Raw genomic sequence first — 24,140 nt, 5'->3', positions numbered from 1 at the left:
CCAGTAGAAAAATCACAAAAGTTTATGAGCATAAGTATATTTTTGTTAATTTATATTTTGCCTCCAACATTCGTTGCTTCTTCTACATTTTTATGAAGGCTGATATAATGTGATCAGAGAGTTTTGTAATATTGACAAGAGGCAGTGTGAAAGTCATGAATATAAAAAGACTGCTTTGGGACAAAGTTAAAGAGAAATTGATGGCTTTAATAATGTCAGAGACAAAAGGCATTGGACAAGCTCAGTAGTGTTTAAAATATTTATTAAACTCTGTCTGTAATTTTTCATAGGAAAGTTGCTTTAATGACAAAGGAAGTCATAATACAAACAGAACAAACCAGATGCCGCTGTGAGTCAGCACTACTTCAGAGGCATTTATATTCTTACCCTCAAGCTTTCTTAGAACCTCCTCTAACAGTTGCAGCTGTGTGAATAATTTGTGGAAGAGCAGTGATAGAATCCTTCAAAAGAATACAAGATAATAGTGTTGAGAGAAAAAAAATATACCCAAATGTTCAGTTGTTTACATACCAGTGACCTGACAATTCACCTTAAATTCATTTTTGTTTTCAGTTAGATTACAGTCACTGTATTGGGTCAGTGATCTCTGCTTCCTGATTCAAAAATCAGGTTTCCAAAGTACGCAGGTTATGCTGTTTTTATACATTCTGGAACAGTGCAGCAATTTCTAAAGAAAGATCACAGAATGAACGTGAAAGAATGAAAAATCAGGGCTTAGTATTATAGATAGCTATTTTTTCATAAAATCATTTCTAATACTAGATTAGAAAGATGATTAGGTTGTATTAAGTAATTCCTACTATTGAGAAAACACTTATTTTTAATACAATGAAGTTATTATAGACCTTTAAGAAATATATCCACCAACTTTAGTACCAAGTTTTATATGTATTAATATTATTCAATACTTTATAGTTTTGAGCTGATAAATCTTCACAACTGATTCCATAAAGACCCCAAAGTTTCCAGGAAGAAAGACCTAGAAAAATACACTAGTTATATTGTATTTTCTTTAGCTGAATTGCTTTTTGATTCTAAACTTAATATTTACTATCAGAACCCCATTTATTTTATTTTATTTTATTTTATTTTATTTTATTTTATTTTATTTCTTTTCAGTGTTCCAGAATTCATTGCTTATGCACCACACCCGGGGTCCATGCAATACAGGTCTTCCATAATACCCACCACCAGGCTCACCCAGCCCCACATCCTCCTCCCTTCCAAAACCCTCAATTTGTTTCTCAGAGTCCACAGTTTCTCATGGTTTGTGTACCCCTCCAATTTCTCCCAACTCACTTCTTTCCATCTCCCAGTGTCCTCTGTGTTATTCCTTAAGCTCCACAAATAAGTGAAACCATATGATACCTGGCTTTCTCTGCTTGACTTATTTCACTCAGCATAATCAACTCCAGTCCTGTCCATGTTGATACAAAAGTTGGGTATTAATCCTTTCTGATGGAGGCATAATACTCCATAGTGTATATGGACCACATCTTCCTTATCCATTCGTCTGTTGAAGAGTATCTTGGTTCTTTCCACAATTTGGCCACTGTGGCCATTGCTGCTATGGACATTGGGGTACAGATGGCCCTTATTTTCACTACATCAGTATCTTTGGGGCAAATATCCAGTAGTGCAATTGAAGGGTCATAGGGAAGCTCTATTTTTAATTTCTTAAGGAATCTCCACAGTTTTCCAAAGTGGCTGCACCAACTTATGTTCAAACCAACAGTATAATAGGGTTCCACTTTCTCCACATCCTCTCCAACACTTGCTGTTTACTGTATTGTTGATTTTGGCCATTCTAACCAGTGTAAGGTGATATCTCAGTGTGGTTTTGATTTGAATCTCCCTGATGACTAATGATGAACATTTTTTCATGTGTCTGTTAGCCATTTGTATGTCTTCTTTGGAGAAGTGTCTGCAGAACCCCATTTCATTTTAATTTCTATAACTAGTTAAAAAGTATTAGCCTTAAGTATGTATTTTTAGAGCAACTAGTCCTCTGTACACAGTATCTTATTATTTATACTTTATGCTCTAAGAACTATTAGGTAAATTAAATGCAGATTTATTTTATCAGTTTAATACAGTCATATGATGATATTTATCTTACCTGGCTTATGGAAAGAAACAGTTCAGTTTCCTTGAAAAGTTGTAACCGTTTGAGATGAATTATTAATACCTCTCCAAATTTCTATAAATGCACTGATAATTACTTGACCTTCACATTTTAAAATATAATTTTCAAGGACTCAAATATACCTTATATATAATGACTAAAACACGTAATTCAGATTTTATATTTGGATTTCAAATCAACAAATTCCAGTAGTTATGTGAATGGGAACGTTTATTTTATGGTTGGTACCATATAATACAATTTAGGGTAAGAATCTATTTTTCCAGGGGCACCTGGGTGGCTCAGTGGATTAAGCCGCTGCCTTCGGCTCAGGTCATGATCTCAGGGTCCTGGGATCAAGTCCCGCATCGGGCTCTCTGCTCAACAGGGAGCCTGCTTTCCTTCCTCTCTCTCTGCCTGCCTCTCTGCTTACTTGTGATCTCTCTCTGTCAAATGAATAAATAAAAAAAATCTTAAAAAAAAAAAAGAATCTATTTTTCCAGTGTTTATTTTGGCTAATTTCAAAACCTGAGCTCAATACCCAATCAACATGTTAGTGTATAAAACAGAGCATGTAAGAGATGGAGAGAGAAAGTCATTTACCACAATATGCTACACACAGAAGTTGCTCAATAAATATTTCTATATTATCCTAAAATTCAGAATAAATAGATCACATTTTATATGTTTCTTAAATTTTATTCATAAATAAAATTCACATATTTAAATCCTTTCATATCTGTTCCATTTTAAGTGACAAAAACTTATTTGGTTATATTTTATGGGATGCTATTGAACAATATGCAATAATCACTACTTACATAGATATCATTTGACTTTATTAGATAATATTATATCAAGAAAACTGCTTCAAGAGTAAATTTGTGAGACACTGGATATCTTAGGAAATTTTAAGTACATAGACACTTACGTTTAAATATTACCTTTTTCCTTGAGATATTGGGAGCCTTATTTAAATATTTTCATGGTAGCACATGCAGATTGGATTCTAAATCCAATGTGAAAACGCTTTGATCCTTTTCATCAGTTTCTTTATTCATGCAATAGCAACAGCAAGGAAAGACAAGTTCATAGAGTGCACCTCCTAACTAAAAATGACTGTAACAAATGGCTTGAAATGTTCTCTGGAGGATTATTGACTTTTTAATTCAGGCTGCCATCAATCCTCATTTATATTTCATAATATGTATCCCGGGAAAAATAACCTATTTTAAAATGTGTAGCTTGTCACGGAGGTTAAATAGTTGTTATGCCAATCACTTATCCTTCAATTTTGTGTAAGTTAAGAGATATTTTTCAGACCATCACTTGATACCAATATACGAAGCATATTATATGAGTATTATTATTTTTTTTTTAAATATGATAGTGTCTATTTGGGTATAAAAGTTCAATGTGGCAAAAATTATTATTCATTGTTTTCCTTTCAGTTCACATGCAAGTGTTTCAATAAAGTAGAAAACAACTAGGAACACAAGAGGAAAATGAATATCTTATTGGAAAAGTTGTCCTTAGGGAACTATTAGTGACAGTATACGTGACCTATATAATATCTACATTTTTAAATATAAATGATGTAGAATCTATTGTTATCATTGAGTTGATTGATGTGCTTCGTTTCAAACTAATTTCAGTATACTTAGGTCATCTCAATGTTTTGCTATTCCAAAGAATGTTGTAAGAAACCTTGGCCCTTGCTTTAGCTATAAGTTTTATGGCAAGATACATTTTCTTCTATTAAATGTTTATTGAGAGAGTAGTTTTCCATTTTGGCACTCTATGTAAGTCTTTTTAAAAAGCTCATCTCCTAACTCCTGAGTTGTTAAGAGATAAGAGATTAGGTCTGAGTATTTGAAAAAATTCTCTTTACTCCAGATCTTATGGTAATGTGGCTTGGCTGGAAATATATTATTCTATCTCTTTAAAAAGTTATTAACTTGAGCCTCCAATATAATAAAATGATACAAAAAATACTCTGTCCTTTTAGATGTAAATTAAAAGCCTAAATTTGTGCTCTATGTTACTAAGAAAGTATGTGCCAAAATTTTATGAGGACTATTTTTGAAAATATATTTCAAAATACACCTTTTAAGTAGTCATCAAGGTTAAAAAAAAATTAAAGAGCCTGGTTTTACTCCTCTTATTGTTCTGGATGTTTGTGCATACTGCATTTGTTCTGACTTCTATTTAGGAGAGGGTGAAAGAATACAGCAAAAATCTAGTGCTTGGAAATTTGGAAGTTTATTACATTTCTGTTTCAGAAACTATTAAAGGCAATTCACAAAACAAAGACCCAGCTTCAATTTGAAAGGATTACTGGGCATTTCCAAGTACCACTTCCTTCCCTTTGTCTCCATGTAAGAGCTGATATGAGTCCAGTTTAGGACCTCTAGTGTATAGCCAGAATGAAAGTGCCAGTAGGATGATCTGCGTATCTGTAGTCCAGTGGTGGCTTCAACTTGTCTCTTGGATTGAATTGCTTTTATAACTTCAGTAGACCTAGAAGGCTGACGTTTATTCATTAGTCAATCTAACTTGTGTATACAATGGCTAGAAAAAACAGTGCTGAAATTGACTTGGGTCTCAAGTTGAGAGCCTAAAGAGAGTCTCAGTCTGATTTTTGATTTTGCATCTTTGACAGGCATTCCATTGGGTGAAAAATAAAAGAAACCAGGCAGTTCAAAGTATATTAATTAACCAAAGAGCAGGATGGTCCTGATGAACATTCCTGTCTGTTGTCTTTTGCTGAGAGCTTCAGCAGAAAATTCTTGCACTGAGAACCAGGATGTTTCTCCACATTTACCAAGTCATATTCTTACTAAGGAAAATGCAGAGTACATATGTTCTCATGGTCATTCTAAATAACAAATGCTAAAGTGTGAGTGTGAATAAAATATATGTGTAATGTGTCTGTAATACGCATTCTGTGGAACACTTCTTGCTCTATAGTGCTTTTGTCACTCAACTATGTAAGGGGATATAAAGATTAAATAAGGCAAAACCTCTTCAACCAAGAAACTTACTTTACATATTAGCAAACAATAAATTATCCTAAAACTTAGTGGCTTAAACCAACAAACATTTTTTTTAATCTTATGAGATAATAACAGGAAAATAGAGATATGAGGTGATAAGTAGAGAAATAAGACAACTAAGGAATTTGAGAACAGCTTAGCCAGGTGGTCCCTGTATTAGACCTTTTTGAGGTTGCAGTTTCTTTGGAAAATGCATATTTATGTACTTTGGGCATTTTTAAATTGCTTTTTCTGTTAAAGTGCATGAGTTGTATATTTTAGATATTGACCACTTTCAGATAATCTGGTTTACAAATAGTTTCTCCCATTCTGTAGGTTCCCTTTCCATTATGTTGACAGTTTCCTTTGCTATGGAGAGGGAGTGATTTGCCCTTTGTTTCTGGGTTATAACAGCTTAGTATATATTCTGGATACTACTATGTTATCAGATACAATCTGCAAATATTGTTTTAATCTGTGAGTTGTACATATACTTTCATGATAATGTGTGTCCTTTGATGCACTCCCCAATTTTAATTTTAATGAGGTTCAATTTATTGATCTTTCTTTTGTTGCTTGGGTTTTGGAGTAATAATATCTAAGAAAACATAGTAAAACTCAAATTCAGGAAGATTTACCTTTAAGTTTTCTTCTAAGTGTTTTATTATTTTAGCTCCTACATTTAGGTTTTTTACTAATTTTGAGTTAAATTTTATATAAGTTGTGAGGTAGGAGTTCATGTTCATTCTTTTCTATACGGATGTTGTTTCAGCATCAATTCTTGAAAAGACTATTTCTTGGCATTTATTGTAAAATCAATTAATTATAGATTAATAGGTTTTTTCCTGCATTCCCAACTCAATTCTATATCATAGACTTGAGAGTTTTTTTCCTTATGCCAGTATCATATTGTTTTGATTCCTATATATATACTATACACATACTTTATAGTATATTTGGAAATTGAGAGGTATGAGACCTCCAGTGTTACTATTTTTCAAGGTTGTTTTGGTTATTTCAGGGGTCCCTTGTGATTCTATAGAAATCTGAGGATTAGCGCTTCCATTTCTGCAAAAAGAAAAAAATGCAGTTGGAATTTCTGTAAGGATTACATTGTATTTATAGATCAATTTTGTAGAGTATTGTCATCTTACAATTCTTACCAGTTCTTACTATCCTACTAATTAATTATTTCAATTCATAAACTCATGACTTTTCATTATTTTTTTTAAATATACTTCAACTCATTTTGCCGTGTTCAGTGTGAAAGTCTTGCACCTCCTTGCTGAAATTTATTTCTAAATATTTTATTTTTTGGATGCTTCTCTAAATGAAATTGTTATCCTGATCTTTTATATATGCTATGGTAAGGAAAAGATTTTCATTGTTCCTCATTTTTATATTCATTTATTTATTTACACAATTGAATTCTTTTTTTTTTAAGATTTTATTTATTTATTTGACAGAGAGAAAGATCACAAGTAGGCAGAGAGGCAGGCAGAGAGAGAGGGGGAAGCAAGTTCCCTGATGAGCAGAGAGCCCAATGCAGGGCTCGATCACAGGACCCTGAGATCATTACCTGAGCTGAAGGCAGAGGCTTAACCCATTGAGCCACCCAGGTGCCCCTACAATTGAATTCTTTAAGTCTTTTTAAATTTCTTATGTTTTTTGTAATTGTTCCTTATTTTAATGCTCAAATTTTCTCATATTTGACAAATAAAAGTCCCTTTAGGTTGGCTTCTGTATTTTTTTTTAATGTTTCTATCATATTTTGAAAACTTCTCTTATTACCAACTCAGCTTGTATTTTTCCTGGCACAGTCTCAGAGTAACCTGTATGTACTAAAGGTTACTGGTACAGTTAAAGGTAAGTGGTACATTTTTGCAGATGATGATATTTGGAAACTAAGATTATGGAAATACATATCATTAAAATACATAATTAACAATTTCTCATACTGCAATTTTTAGAAAATCAAAGAATATGGCTTACCAATTCATTTTTTTTTCTCCCATTTCTTTTTTAGTCCCTCCAGTAATCCGGGTGTATCCAGAGAGTCAGGCTCGAGAACCTGGGGTAACTGCAAGTCTCAGGTGCCACGCAGAGGGAATACCAAACCCTCAGCTTGGCTGGCTCAAGAATGGAATTGATATAACACCAAAGCTGTCCAAACAACTCACACTTCAAGGTGCTTTTTATTTGCACTTTTTCCTCTTAAATGACTGTTCAGAAATTTTATACTGAAATTTATAACAGAGTTTACATGACTTGAAAAAAAAAAAAAGCTAGTTGATGGCAACCAAATGTCATGTATATGAAAAAATCTATATAGTTGTTCTTAAGACATTTTATTTGAAATAGAGTCCATTAGTATTTTTTGTTTTAAATAATAATGACATAATAATTAGTTACGCTATTATTTCAGCAATAAGTAAAATATTATGCATCTTTTAAGTAATTGTTCTATGAATTATAGCAGAAACGCTGAACAGAATAAATGGATTTCTTCATAGAATACATTTTGAAGGGATCATTTAAATATTTAAATCATACTTTAAAAATGAATCTTAGAGAGTGTCAATAGTATAGAATGCCTTAGTGAATATTTTGTAGCATAAGTTGCAAATGAAGAAAGAAAAAAGTGATACTAAATATGTTTCACACTTACATTGTTTGAAAGGTATTTAATGTTATTATTGAATTTTAACATATAAATATTCAAAGTTTGAATAGTCTAGGATGAGACAGAATTATTATACAGATTATAATAATAATGAATATGTGGTAAGTAGAAAACAAACAACAAAAACTTTGTAATTCCAAATACCTAAATAATGCAAAAGCAGTTGCATATATGTTGAGTATACCAGTAAGTTTAAAAATGCATAAATCTTAGTTCTACCATCAAGAGTAGAACATGACGAGTCTTTTTATTGGAGTGTCTGTTGTATGACACTATATTCTTTACTGCATGCTTTAAATTCCTTTGATTCATACTACAAGTGAATATATTTTTGTTTTTGCATTATTTGTATAAGCATAGACTTTACTTCTTATTACACTTTAACAGTGAACGTTTTGATAAATGTTTTTAAATAAATCTTTTTGAAATATTAACTATTTTATTTTTGTAAGTCAGAAATGACATATGAAAGTAATTGTGACCTTTAAAACCTAGATTCTACAAATCTCTATATTAGTAGAAGTAAATTCAAGGAATTTACATGTTTACATCTACTGATTACATTTTTAATGTCTATAATCTTAGAAAAGGATTGATCTGATAAACAGTAATTAAAGTGAAGAAAGTCCTAATTAGTTTCTGCCTTTGTCATCTCTTGCCCATTTAATAGCAGCAAACAGTATTAGATGAGCATATTATATCTTTGTTTCTAGGAATACACATAATGGCACATATGAAGGGCTGATTACACTCCAGATTCAATAGTGAAAGGGTGGGGGCCCGTGTAAGGTAGCTATTATCATTTTTTTTTTTAATGAGAAAATCACTGAAGTTTTGAGAGAATGAAAAATGAAGAGTGGAGAGCACAACCTAAGAGATAAATCTGGGTGCATAGGCATGTGAAATCTCTGTGGCTTTCTGTATGATTACATGTTACCAAATCCTATAGTTTAATTATCCATTTATTCAACAAATGCTTAGTTAACGATTACATGTAAGGTCTAAGTCTAGGCATGTACTGAATACATCAGTGGATGGGATGATATGTTAATGAGAGGAAGTAAAATCTTAGAAAAGCAGAAATGTTTAATTAGAAGGCAAATCATGATAAATAACACAAGGAGACTAAAAATCAACAAAATGCAAGAGAAAAAGGTGATCCTACATAAAAGAAAGCGAAGTATGGGAAAGAGTTCAACAATATTAAATGCACAGAAAGGTCGAGGAAAGCCACTGAAATGTATTCATGGGTCAGGTGATTAGTTTGACCTTTTGACATTTAGGAAAAACTTTATTCATAGTTATCAATTTTCCTTGGTTTAGAAGAGAGGAAGTAAGAAAGTATAAAAATCTCTTCAGATTTTGAAAGGAGGACAAAAGAAAAGGTAGTTGCTCTTGATGGAAAGGATTAGGACAAATGATATTTTTTTTCTTAGAACATCGAGTGAAGAAATACTAAGAGAGAAAAAATATGTGCAGATAATGGAAGTGGGGAACGATGACTAAATAACTGTAGAAATCATAAAGAAAAGAAAGGACATTTTCTTTGGAAAGAAACAGAGAGCTTCTTTTGAGAAATAAATACATGTGAAGCTATAGATGGAAATAGGAAGTTGGCTTTACTTGTTTTCTCAGTTTTGACTGGAATATAATTGATAGCATTGTGTAAGTTTAAGGTATAAAATGTGATGATTTAATAAGGATATATACTGAAAAATGATTTGGGTTTACTTGTTAATTACATGTATGCACTTCATGATTTAAAAACAAGGTCACTTGCTTCGGGTGAGAAGGTAGTATTAGGATGGGAAACATCAAACAGAGTAAAGATTTGAAATAAAAACAGAGCAGGAAATGAAAGGCATATACCTGTCAAGGTCAAGTGAAGTGAATACCAAGCATGGAACATCCTGCAAACTGAAAACTGTGAATTTGTAAATTTGCTTATGCAGTTGTCTTTAATGTACTCAGAAAACTAGATGCAGAGACACTAAGTGCAGAGATACGTCCACTTTTTCTAGTTTTGGCAGTTGGTAAGGTATATGTGTCAGAATGATAAATGGATGAGGAAATTGCTAGTTCTAGCAATAGAGTAGAAAATATCTAGCAATCGCAGATTATGTAGTGAAGGAGGAAGACAGTTGGAGCATGTAGGTTAGGGGGACATACAACAATATTGAGAAAAGAACATTTGAAAAAGGAATAAATTGATTTTGATATTTAAAAAAAATCTAGAGAATTTAGGTTGCTAAGTGTGCGGTTCTTAAGAGAAAGTGTTTTCTTTGGAGAAAGCTATATATCATGCAAAACAAGAAGCTGACACAGGCTTAAAAATAATGTATCTGGGAAACGGCCCATTTTGTAAATAAAGCCACTTGGGGGGCTTTGTTTTTGTTTTTGTCTTTAGAACACAGCCACACTCATGTTTTAAAATATTGTTCATAGCTGCTTTCATGCTGCTATGACAGAGGTGAGTAGCGTTAAAGAAACTTTATTGCCTACAAAGCATATCTACCCAGCCTTTAATGGCAAAACAAAACAGAAAAAGCACCCACAACCCTAAACCAAATGGTCAACCTTCTGTTTTGGAGTAGTGATTCTCACCAGTGGATCAGGGAATGGAGGTGAGCAATACCATCTGTAATGTGAGGAAAAGGGTTCAAGTTATCTGAATCATTATTCCTCCCCCAAACACTAACTGCCTCTCCATATCCCATTCAAATCCCTTGAGAGCCACTGGCATTCCCTAGCTCTTTTTCCCATTGGTTTTCTATGTCCTTTCCCCAAACAGGTTTATGGATTATTTTATCACTTATCTGTCTTAAATAGTCATATTACTCTGTCACACATGATGCGTGGTGTTCTTGTGATTGGATAATATGAAACAAACACACACAGAAACAAAGAATGAATGAAAATAAAGTGAAAGAGAGAGAGAGAGACAGAAACCTAAACAAATGAGCACAACGAGCACTGAATTTTAGGGTCTGATAGGTGTCTAGCCCTTATGTTTTGAATTGAGTGATTTCCATAAGATCAATCTATGAGTTTCTGATTCTGTTCTGAAAATTATGAATTATTTAGGACAATTAAGATATAAAATATGTTAAGGTACCTTGTATATTTCCAACATATTTCCAACACAGTTGGTGGTTAATTATGCTCTGATTTCTACATTAGGAAATCAGATTTTAGCTTAAGAAGTTATTTTATTAAGAGTTATATTCATAATAGCATTCTTTATAATATCATTGTCTTAATGAGGGGACTTACTATTTTAAAGGTAAAACTACTAAAGTAGATCCATCTAAATGAATTACTATGTTGCCCTTAAGAATATGTATTTTTTAAATAACGTGTGTGTCTTGAATGAAGAACTAGAAAGTAAAAAAAAAAAAAAGGTACCTTACCAAGATTGAAAAATTGAGCTAATTATTCTCTTAATCCTTTGGTTGTATACTGATTGTATCAATTTATGACTGTATATCAGTATACCAAATATCATTATAATATTGTTTATGGATATTTCTGGCAAAAGACTGAAATCTTGCAGACAAATCACATGTTATTACCTTTCTCTCTCTCTTTTTTTAAGATTTTATTTATTTATTTATTTGACAGACAGAGATCACAAGTAGGCAGAAAGGCAGGCAGAGCGAGAGAAAGGGAAGCAGGTTCCGTGCTGAGCAGAGAGCCCAATGAGGGGCTCCATCCCAGGACCCTGGGATCACGACCTAAGCAGAAGGCAGAGGCTTTAACCCACTGAGCTACCCAGGCGCCCTACCTTTCTGTTCTCCTTACTTAATACCTTCCTTACCTTATAATTCCAGATGTATAATATGGTCTCAATAATGTACCTAATAAGTGGCAATTGTACTATATTTCATGATGTAGCTCACTGAATATCTTTACGAAAAGTCTTTTTATCCATATTCTTCTGTGTATGAACCATATTGCTATTATTTTAAAATTTTGTAAAGTGGATTCTGAATACTAAAAATAAATATATAAGTGGAATTATGGTCATCAATATGACATACACATGAAATGCAGGAAATAGGAAATAAAGGTAAAATATGAAGCTTGTGCATTTGACATAGAGTTTTGGGCTCTCAATAGAATGACAACACAGTTTATGAAACACTTGAATGATTTTGGAATAATTTGGCATGCCTCCAAAGCATGGAAGTAGGAAGGAAAACAGTTTAATTACGACAAGCTAAGAGAACTGCTTGACTGTGTAATCGGAAAGCACTGTACCAAAACTGAAATCATAGTTTACAAGTTGCATTTGCCTTCTGTTTTCAGCAAATGGCAGTGAGGTTCATATAAGCAATGTACGCTATGAAGATACAGGAGCATACACTTGTATTGCCAAGAATGAAGCAGGAGTGGATGAAGACATCTCTTCTCTTTTTGTTGAAGATTCTGCTAGAAAGACCCGTATGTATACACCTGCAGTGCACTTACGCACACACGTTGTACTCTACAATTAAGCTTTTTATTTTCTTCAAAAAGCAAAAGCACCAGAAAATTTGGCAAAATGAAGAATGCATTAAAAAAAATTCAAGCATAAGAAATATAAGAATCTTAAAATATTAAATCAGATTTATGAATTAAACAAGCTTGTGAAATTTTTAATACAACACTAGAATGATTTTATTTCCTTTGCAAATAGTACACTGTATTTCAGGTCCTGTCTTCCCATTCACACATAGACGAATTTAACTTGCCACAAAATCCCTCTCCCAAACGACATGGGCATTTCAAGGTTCCAAGATACAGCAAAGAGGGATCCTATAGGTTTAATAAATTCATATCTTTTTTTTTCTCTCAGTTGCCTTGCAGTCAGTGGTTCATGAGCCCTAGAGCAGGGCTTCTCTGCAGTAAGCCCTATGGTTACTGCCACTGTAAGACACTCACCATAAGACATCAATCCCTGGGGTGTTTTCTCCATTTAGGGCTAGAAGTCCTTTTCCATTGCTGTACATTTTTCCCAGTTATACCATCTAATAAGACAAAAATGTATCATTCTTAAAAAAAAATTGTTACCTAGTGAAAGAGGTATGGATAGGGTAGGGATGATATAGATGGATTTTTAGTTACAGCTAAATTTCTTGGGCCTCAAAGTCCTCCTATAGCATGTATCAAATGAACGTTCATTGGACATCCCGCAGACACTTACTTTCCTCAGTCTGCGTATGCCATGGTTTGATTGTTTTAGGAGTGGGTCTGGATGTATTTGGCATGACTATTTTCTTTGCTTCTCAGTCTGATTTGTTATATTCACAAGTCTTATTAATCTAATTCGTTGCAAGGGTCCTGATATTTGGAGGACTCTAGTTTGGCTTGCTTATTTCTCTGAACCAAGTTTTTGAAAAAGGGTAAAGCATTGTCTTGGAATCTTATTTCTCTTTAAATCAGTGAGTACATGAAATATTAGTGGATCCCATGGGGAAGAAGGATCTTATCTAACTCCTGACTACCAATATATTTTTGTCTATATTTGGTCTGTCTAGGATAATGATCGTTACAAACAAATATTTAAAAAGAAAATTCTTAAGGTAGAAAAACAGAAAAGAAAGATGGATTTAATAACCTGGGTAAGGTCTACCATAATTTTTCTACTCCTTTTATATATTTCTGCTAAATATCAATTTGCAATTCACTTTCTGTTAAAAAATAACTTTAGGTGACAAGTAATTAGATACTTTGGCTTTCTTTGTCCTTTATGATGACATTTGTGACACATTTTAATTTCAACTTTCTATACTGATTTTCTTTTACTGTTGGTCAAGTAATTTTTTAATATATTTCCTTAGTTACAGGAATAAAATACTTAGCCAGAATTCCTTTAGTGGGTTAATCACTAAGAATTTACCAGCATGTAAATTTGAGGATAATTTTAAGGAAGATTTAAAATAATTTGATTCATACACTTAGTCATATGAATGTTTGTTTAATTGTAAACAGCTTCTGAAATCATGTTTTTATATTATTTTACTTATTACTTTAAGCTTTTAGGTAAAAATAATACATTTTAAAAATTATTTTCATTAACACATAATATATTATTTGCTCCAGGGTTACAGGTCTGTGAATCATCAGGCTTACACACTTCACAGCACTCACCATAGCACATCCCCTCCCCAGTGTCCATAAGCCAACCACCCTCTCCCAACCCCCCTCCCCCCAGCAACCCTCAGTTTGTTTTGTGAGACTAAAAGTGTCTTATTGTTTGTCTCCTTCCCGATCCCATCTTGTTTCATTTTTTCCTTCCCTCCCCTCAAACCCCCTGCCCTACCTCTCAAATTCCTCATATCAGAGAGATCAAATGATAACTGTATTTTTCTGTTTGACTTATTTTGCTCAGCATAATACCCTCTAGTTCCATCCACATTGTTGCAAATGGCAAGATTTCATTTCTTTTGATAGTTGCATAGTATTCCATTGGGTATATATATATATGTGTGTGTGTGTATACACACACACACACACACACACACACACACTACATCTTCTTTATCCATTTTTAATAATTTTTGAGATTGCATGGTATTAAAATAAGAGATAACATTTTTTCAATTTTAGTAATTCAGGCCTTACAACATCTATATTTATAGAACTTTCAAAGTCATGTTATAGGAAAATAGAAGTAAAAGATTTGGAGGATTTTGTTCGTCTGGATACAAATTATTTGTAGATGTTCCTTATGTATTTAAATTATGTAACATTTTCAGAGAGAAAGGGAGAAAACTAAAGGGTGCTTGGGTGGTTCAGTCAGGTTATGATCCCAGGGTTCTGGGATCACGCCCTGCATAAGTTTCACAGCTCAGTGGGAGTCTCCTTCTCCTTCCTGCTTCTCCCCTCACCCCTGCTCATTATCTCTCTCTTTCTCTCTCAAATAAATAAAATATTTTAAAAAATGAGAGAGCAAACTAACAGATTTCATTTTTTAACTGAATTAACTCATTTATTTTGGTAAGAGAACAGCATCAATTCTATCCTCTTAAGTTTTTAAGTACATGACATTTTTTTGTTAACTATAGACACTGGGTTGTGTAACAGATCTCTAGAGCTTGTTCATCTTGTATAACTTGGACTTTATACACTGAACAACTCTTTATTTTTCCCTCCTCCACATCACCTCACAACCACCATTCTATTTTGTTTTATGATATTGACTCTTTTAGACAGTTCACATAAGTATAGTTTCACAGTCTTGGTATTTCTGTGGCTGTCTTGCTTCAATTAGCATGATATCTTTCAGATCCATTTATGTTCTCATAAATGTTAGGATTTCCTTCTTTTTAAGGTGAAATGATATTCCATTGTATGTATATACAATGTTTTCTTTATCCATTCATTTGTCAATAGATATTTGAGTTGTTTCCATATGTTGGCCATTGTGAATGCTCTTGCAATGAATGTATGAGTACAGATAGCTCTTTGATCATGATTTCAGTCCTTTTGGTTATATTCCCAGAAATTGGGTTACTGGATCATATGATAGCTCCATTGTTATTTTTTGAGGTATCTCTATACTTTTCATAATGACTATACCATTTTCCATTACCACCAACAAGGTGCAAAAGTTCCAATTTCTCCACATTCTTGCCCATACTTTTATCTTTTGTTATAATAATAACCATCCCAACAAATGTGAGATAATATCTCATTGCAGTTTTGATTTGCATTTCTCATGCTCAGTGAAAATGGTTTCTTGCATTCCATAGGTTGACTTTTCACTCTCTTGGTTTTTGTTGACTTGAACACACCCATTTTGGAATTATATGCACATAATTTAAATCTGAATAATACTAAATGAGCAAACTTAGCAGAATATTAGGAGTTACAGAAAAGAAAAAACTGAAATGTAAGAATGTTTGTGAGGTAGCAGACAAGCTTTTCTTGGGATGTCTACTAGTACTCAATAAACTGTCAGAATCCTGTATAACAAAAACAAAACCAAAATCAAATGGAGATCACTTTAGAAAAAGGTGTTGGCTTTTATAACCTACTTCTTAAGGATTGCTCTGGGTTCTCTTCTAGTAATTCCATGGACAAAGACCAATATTGGCTATACAAAAGGCATTTTGGATAGGTAGATATTTTCAAAAAAGCCAAAGGAAACAGTCACAGAGCCACCAGTGATACTTTCATCTTTTTATTTGCACTTATTAAAAAATTATTTACCATTCTGCTTTCGTGAAAAATAAATTCACAGATCATTTTTCCCTTTCAGTAGTGATGGGATACAACATGCATCCAAAAAAGCAGATTGCTATCACAGAAGAGCATGAACTTTGCCATTAGACATGAGTTAGAGTCATTGTCCTACCACATAATAGTTCTATGATTTGGAGCTATTACATAACCTCTCTGAGCTCTAATTTCTTTATCTGTCATGATACGGTACGAATATTAACTCACTAAGGGGTATCTGTGTAGATATTATAGAGCACTCTCCATAGTGCTAGACATAAAGTAGCTCTTCCTCCACTTCATGCTTATTTTATGAAAGTAATTATTTATTCCTTGCAAGAAACATTAACAAAAGTTATTCTTTAAAAACTCGAGAATCTATTAATTTTTAAAATTAGAGTTTCTAAAATGAATGATATATAGAGACAAATAGAGATTGATACAGATATTAAGATATATGTAGAGATAAAAGGGAGAGAGAAAGAGAGAGATGAGTATATATAGACATCTATGCAATTAAATATCCAAATATAAAAATCATTATTTCATTTTACATTAAAACAATTTGACTCAAGTGATTAGAGAATACATTTTTCCTTTAATATAGCTATTAAGATATTTTAAATATCTTGTCACCAGAGTCCACTTTTGTCACAGAATGAAAACAAAAGCTAGGGGCGCCTAGGTGGCTCAGTGGGTTAAGCCGCTGCCTTCGGCTCGGGTCGTGGTCTCAGGGTCCTGGGATTGAGTCCTGCATCGGGCTCTCTGCTCAGCGGGGAGCCAGCTTCCCTTCCTCTCTCTCTGCCTGCCTCTCTGTCTACTTGTGATCTTTCTCTGTTGGATAAATAAATAAAATCTTTAAAAAAAAAAAGAAAAGAAAACAAAAGCTACACTTTACTTCTCTTTACACTAGTCAGTTTATATTCTTATTACATTTTTTAAAATTTTATTTTATTATTTTTTTCAGTGTTCCAAAATTCATTGTTCAAGCACCACACCCAATATTCCATGCAATGTGTGACCTCCATAATACCCACCATCAGGTTCATCCCCCATCCCCCCCAAACCTTCAGATTTTCTCTCAGAGTCCACAGTCTCTCATGGTTTGTCTCCCCTTCCAATTTTCCCCAACTCTCTTCTCCTCTTCATCTCCCAATGTCCTTCATGTAATACCTTATGCTCCACAAGTAAGTGAAACCACATGATAATTGACTCTCTCTACTTGACTTATTTCACATAGCATAATCTCTTCCAGTCCCATCCATGTTGATGCAAAAGTTGGGTATTCATCCTTTCTGATGGAGTCATAATGCTCCATTATATATATGGACCATATCTTCTTTATCCATTCATCTGTCGAAGAGCATCTTGGTTCTTTCCACAGTTTGGCCACTGTGGCCATTGCTGTATGAACACTGGGGTACAAATGACCCTTCTTTTCACTACATCAGTATCTTTGGGGTAAATACCCAGTATTGCAATTGCAGGGTCATAGGGAAGCTCTATTTTTAATTTCTTAATGAATCTCTCTACTGTTTTCCAAAGTGGCTGCACCAACTTGCATTCCCACCAACAGTATAATAGGGTTCCCCTCTTTCCACATCCTCTCCAACACTTGTCTTGTTGATTTTGGCCATTCTAACTGGTATAAGGTGGTATCTTAATGTGGTTTTGATTTGAATCTCCCTGATGCCTAATGATGATGCACATTTTTTCATGTGTCTGTTAGCCATTTGTATGTCTTCTTTGGAGAAGTGTCTTTTCATGTCTTCTGCCCATTTTTTGATGTGATTACCTGTTTTGTGTGTGTTGAGTTTAAGGACTTCTTTATAGATCTTGGATATCAGCCTTTTGTCTGTAGTGTCATTTGCGAATATCTTCTCCCATTCTGTCAGCTGCCTCTTTCTTTTATTGACTATTTCCTTTGCTGTGCCAAAGCTTTTGATCTTGATGAAGTCCCAAAAGTTCATTTTCATTTTGTTTCCTTTGCCATTGGAGACATAGCTTGAAAGAAGTTGCTATGGTCAATGTTGAAGAGGTTACTGCCTATGTTCTCTAGGATTTTGATAGATTCCTGCCTCACGTTGAAGTCTTTTATCCATTCCGAGTTTATCTTTGTGTATGGTGTAAGAGAATGGTCAAGTGTCATTCTTCTACACATAGCTGTCCAATTTCCCCAGCACCATTTATTGAAGAGACTGAGTTTTTTCCACTAGATATTTTTTCCTGCTTCATCAAAGATTTTTTGACCATAGAGTTGCAGGTCCATATCTGGGATCCTACTCTGTTCCACTGGTCTATGTGTCTGTTTTTGTGCCAGTATCATGCTATCTTGGTGATCACAGCTTTGTAAAAGCTGTAAAAGCTTGAAATCAGGCAACGTGATGCTCCCAGTTTTGTTTCGCTTTTTCAACATTTCCTTAGCAATTTGGGGTCCCTTCTTGTTCCACACAAATTTTAGGATTGTTTGTTCCAGCTCTTTGAAAAATGCCGGTGGAATTTAGATCAGGATGGCATTGAAAGTATAGATTGTTCTAGGCAGTATAGACATTTTGACAATGTTTATTCTTCTAATCCATGCTCATGGAATGCTCTTCCATCTTTTTGTATCTTCTTCAATTTCTTTCATGAGTGTTCTGTAATTCCTCAAGTACAGATTCTTTACCTCTTTGGTTAGGTTTATTCCCAGGTATCTTATGGTTCTTGGTGCTATAGTAAATGGAATAAATTATCTCATTTCCCTTTCTATTTTTTCATTGTTAGTGTATAAGAAAACAACTGATTTCTGTGCATTGATTTTATATCTTGCCACATTACTGAATTGCTATACGAGTTCTAGTAGTTTGGGGGTAGAGTTTTTTGAGCTTTCCATATAAAGTATCATGTCATCTGTGAAGAGAGAGGGTTTGACTTCTTCTTTGCCAGTTTGAATACCTTTTATTCCTTTTTTTTATCTGACTGCTATTGCTAGGACTCCTAGTACTATGTTGAACAACGATGGTGAGAGTGGACATTCTTTTCATGTTCCTTATCTCAAAGGAAAGGCTGTCAGCTTTTCCCCATTGAGGATGATATTTGCTATGGGTTTTTCAGGAATAGATTTTATGAAGTTGAGGCATGTGCCCTCTATCCCTATACTTTGAATCATTTTAATCAGGAATGGATGCTATATCTTGTCAAAAGCATTATCTGCATCAATTGAGAGGACAATGTGGTTCTTTTCTCTTCTCTTACTGATTTGTTCTATCACATTGATTGATTTGCAAATGTTGGACCATCCTTGAATCCCATGAATAAATCCTACCTGGTCATGGTGGATAAACTTTTTTAATCTACCGTTGGATCCTATTAGCTAGGATCTTGTTGAGAATCTTGGCATCCATACTCATTAGAGATATTGGTCTGAAATTCTCCTTATTGGTGGGGTTTGGGTATCAGGGTAATGCTGGCTTCATAAAAAGAGTCTTCAAGTTTTCCTTCTGTTGCTATCTTCTGAACAGCTTCAGTAGAATAGGTATTATTTCTTCTTTGAATGTTCAGTAGAATTCTCCAGGGAATCCGTCAGGTCCTGGGCTCTTGTTTTCTGGGAGGTTTTTGGTCACAGCCTCAATATTATTACTAGATATTGGTGTATTCAGGTTGTCAATGTTTTCCTGATTTAGTTTTGAAAGTTTTTAGGTTTCTAGGAATGCATCCATTTCATCTAGGTTGCTTAACTTATTGGCATATAACTGTTGATAATAATTTCTGATGATTGTTTCTATTTCCTTGGTATTAGATGTTATCTCTCCCCTTTCATTCATAATATTATTAATTTAGGTCCTCTCTCTTTTCTTTTGGATTATCTTGGCCAATGATTTATTGATCTTATTGATTCTTTCAAACAAACAAACAAACAAACAAACAAAACACCTTCTAGTTTCATTGATGTGCTCTACTATATCCCTAGCTTCCATCTCATTGATCTCTGCTCTAATCTTGATTATTTCCTTTCTTGTGTATGGGGTTGGCTTAATTTGTAGTTGATTCTCCAGTTCTTTGAGGTGTAACAAGAGCTGGTATATTCTGTCTTTTTCAATTTTTTTTTTTTTTAAGGGAGGCTTGGATAGCTACGTATCTTCCCCTAGGACCACCTTTGCTGTATCCCATAGGTTTTGGGCTAAAGTATCTTCATTCTTTTTGGTTTCCATGAATTGTTTAAGTTCTTCTTTGATTTTCTGGTTGACCGAACATTCTTAAGCAGGGTGGTCTTTAGCTTCCAGGTGTTTGAATTCCTTCCAAACTTTTTCTTGTGGTTGAGTTTCAGTTTCAAAGCATCGTGGTCTGAAAATATGCAGGGAATAATCTCAGTCTTTTGGTATTGGTTGAGCATTTTTTGTGACCCAAAATGTGTTCTCTTCTGGAGAAAGATCCATGTGCATTCAAAGAGAATAAGTATTCTGTTATTTTAGCGTGGAGTGTTTTGTTTATATCTATGAGGTCCATCTGGTCCAATGTGTCATTCAATGCTCTTGTTTCTTTTTTTTTTTTTTTTTCTTTTTTGATTTTCTGCCTGCATGATCTGTTTTTTACTGAGAGTGAAGTGTTAAGATCCCCTACTATGAATGCATTCATATTGATATGAATATCTTGATTAACAGTTGTTTTTTGTAGTTGCCTGCACCCATACTGGGGGCATAAATATTCATAATTTTTATATCTTCTTGGTGGATAGACCCTTCGAGAATGATCTAGTGTCCTTTTTATCTCTGACTACAGTCTTTAGCTTAAAATCTAATTTATCTGATATGAGAATTACTACCCCACTTTCTTTTGAGGCATTCAAGATGCTTCTCTATCCCTTTACTTTCAGTCTGGATGTAGACTTAGGTTCCAAATAGGTCTCTTGTAGACAACATATGGACAGGTCCTGTCATTCTATCCAATCTACAGCCCTGTGCCATTTTATGGGAGTGTTTAGATCATTCACATGGAGAATGATTACTGAAAATTATGTTTTTATTGACAGCACATTGTCCGTGAAGTCCTTGTTTCTATAGATTGTCTGTGTTAATTTCTGTTCCATGACACTCTTGGGTTCTTTCTTCTTTAATAGAACCACCCTTAATATTTCTTGTAGTGCTGGCGTAGTGGTCACTTACTCATTTAAACTTTGCCAGTCTTAGAAGCTCTTTATTTCTCCATCCATTTTGAATGTCAGCCTTGCTGGATAAAGTATTCTTGGCTGCATGTTCTTCTCATTTAGTGCCCTGAATATATCTTGCCAGAACTTTCTGGCTTGTCAGGTTTCTATGGACAGATCGGATGTTATTCTGATGGACCTTCCTCTGTATGTAAGGAATCTCTTCCCCCTAGCTACTTTTAAGAGCTCTTGTCTAAAATTATTATTCATCAGTTTCACAATAACATGTTTCGAGGTCTTTCTAGATGCATCTATCTTGGGGAGGGGTAGTGTTTCTGCCCCCAGGACATGAACACTGGTTCCATTCCCCAGACTGGGAAAATTTTCATGGGGAATTTGTTCAACTATTTCTTCTAGTCTTCTTTCTTTCTCCTCTCCATCAGGGATCTCAATAATTCTGACATTGGAATGTTTCATAGAGACATTTATTTCCCTAATTCTACTTTCATGGCTTCTAAGCTGTTTGTTCCAGGCCTCCTCCTGATCCTTTTTTTTTTTTTTCTATCAGTTTCTCTTTTAGATCAATAATTCTATCTTCTGCCTTGGTGACCCTACCTGTTAGGGAATTTAGATTAGATTGGGACTCATTGATAGCATTTTTTATCTTATTCCTAGGTGATTTTCACTTCTGCTTTAATTGATTCAATGTTGTCATCAATGGTTTTCTCCAACCTAGCCATTGCCTGGATAATTATTACCCTAAATTCGCTTTCCAAAATACTGTTTATGTCCATATCCAATAGCTCTGATGGAGAGGGCACAGTCACTTAATTTTTCCTTTGTTGGTTGTTCCTCCTCCTAGTCATTTTGGTGAGAGGTGGTTGAGGGGATGTGTAGCTGAATATGTCAACCATGATCCAGGCAAGGTCCACCCTGGAATGCTTCTGAGAAATCGAAGTCACCATCAAAAAGAAAGAAAAAGAGAGAGAGAGAGAGAGAGAAACAGAAGACCCAATTAAAATATGCCCTAGAGATAAGATTTATAAGGTATATAAACAAATTGGACAAAAAGAAAAAGACCAACAAAAGTAAATGACAGGAAAAACAAAACAAAACAGACATCAAACAAACAAACCAAAAAAAAAAAAAAAAAAAAAAAAAGCCAACATGAACCCCAAGGATGAGATTTATATAATACCAGAACAAAAACAATTACAGAGGAACACTGACTGAAAAAGATGGGAAGGTGGTTATAAATCCTGGATGTGGGCAAGGAAGTTTATTTTGATTCTTCCTAGGTGTATCTTGATATCTTTGTTAAAGGACTCAACTTTCCAGAGATAAAGGGAGATTAAAATTGGTTTATATGTAGGGGTAATATTGATTAGGGAAAGAGGATTACCTTTAAGCTTATGTATATGTATATTAAAAAAAAAATAGAAAAGAAAAAGAGGGATGCCTGGGTAGTTCAGTGGGTTAAGCCTCTGCCTTCAGTTTGGGTTGTGATCCTGGGGTCCTGAGATCAAGCCCCACATTGGGCTCTCTGCTCAGCAGGGAGATCTCCCTCTCTCTTTCTGTCTGCCTCTCTGCCTACTTGTTATCTCTCTCTCTGTCAAATAAATAAATAAAATCTTTGGAAAAGAAAAATAGAGGTATATGTATGAAAGAAGTTCAAGTTTAAAGATTATTATGGAATATGTTGTATTAAACCTCTAGTTGTAATAGTAAGTAGGTTAAAAAAATAATGAATGAATTAAAAATAGAAGTTGTATCTATGTAATATACCAGTTTTAGGGCAATACCAGGAGCTTAATATATTGTTTTCACCTGATATTGGGGTTTAACAGTTTTATGGGTACCCTGTGGTGGTTGTCCTCTCATTCTTTCAGCTGCCTTTCTGGGCGAGGGGGCTGCTGTATTGTTCTTCACTCAGTTTTGCTTGGGTTGAGTCTTCCTGCTCCTTATCAAGGGGCTAGGCTCTGTAGAAACTGGTTTTAAGCTTTTGTTCTCTGGAACTTTTTGTTCTTTGGTAGATTTTTGCAGCTTTTTGGAGGTTTAGTGGAAAGCAAATTGCACCCAGAACTCTGTCTCAGAGAGAAGTCTCAGTCTGTTCCCCTTTGGGTTGTCCAGAACACACAGACTCCCCCTCGATAATCTCTGCTGAGCCGTGCAACCTCCAATAGGCAGTGCACATCCCCAGCTATCACCTCAGGGGGCACCCAAAGCGCCCATCTGTTCCTGCACCCCTGTGCCAAAACCACGAGTCATAATGGTCCAGGGAACCCACTTCCAGTGGCTGCCTTTGCCAGGACTGCTGTCTGGGTTTGTCCCTTCAAGTCTGGGCTGGAAGTGTTCAGACCCTTGGCCATTCCTAGAGACATTGGCTAGTGCCCACACAGAGCACTCTCAGGCATGGGTAGGGAGTGTGGTTCAGACCTTGTTGGCGCAGTGAGCACAGAGTGCAAAAGGCTTGGTTCTAGAGAGTGCCCACCAGATTCCCTCAAGCCATGCAGGCTCTGGGACCAGGAATTGGAGGCTCTGCTGCTGCACTCTCCTTGGCATGGGTGGTCTCTGGCGGTGGCCATCCTGGGTCTGTGGCCTTAGGCCCATGACCACCTGATTCCACCAGTTGCCCTTTCAGATATTTTGTTCTTTTTGAGTGCTCTTAACCAGACTCTAAGTCAATGCGGGTCCCTAATCATAGAGCAGTTTCATATTGGGGTATTACTTTCCAATGGGTTGCTTCCGGTGGCTCCCTCCCCCTTCTATTTATCCTTAGCTATCAGTCCAATCATTCCTAGTATGCTTTACCTGTCCACTGGTGTCTTCTGCCCTCATAGAGATCCAGAAGTGTATAATCCTATGTCTGAGGCTGGTTTCATGGGTGTTCAGAGTTTTCTAGATAGATAATTAGCTCACTTTAGGGGATCAGTTGAAACAGGGTCTCCT

At 34.7% G+C, this 24,140-nt stretch overlaps 1 protein-coding gene across 2 annotated transcripts in view; it reads left to right on the top strand.

Annotated features, from left to right (window-relative positions):
- The window catches only part of FSTL5 (follistatin like 5), a 763,963-nt gene that overhangs the window by 598,458 nt on the left and 141,365 nt on the right, over positions 1–24,140 (top strand). For both annotated transcript variants that reach the window (XM_059174403.1, XM_059174392.1), the window contains exons 9-10: positions 7,208–7,369; positions 12,173–12,307. In XM_059174403.1, coding sequence (XP_059030386.1) covers positions 7,208–7,369; positions 12,173–12,307 — 297 coding nt within the window. The remainder of the gene's footprint in view (positions 1–7,207; positions 7,370–12,172; positions 12,308–24,140) is intronic.

Source organism: Mustela lutreola, chromosome 1, assembly GCF_030435805.1.
Source record: "Mustela lutreola isolate mMusLut2 chromosome 1, mMusLut2.pri, whole genome shotgun sequence".
In the NCBI taxonomy this organism is placed as follows: Eukaryota; Metazoa; Chordata; class Mammalia; order Carnivora; family Mustelidae; genus Mustela; species Mustela lutreola.
The sequence above is the reverse complement of the archived record's forward strand: the minus strand, read 5'-3'. Positions and strand labels throughout refer to the sequence as shown.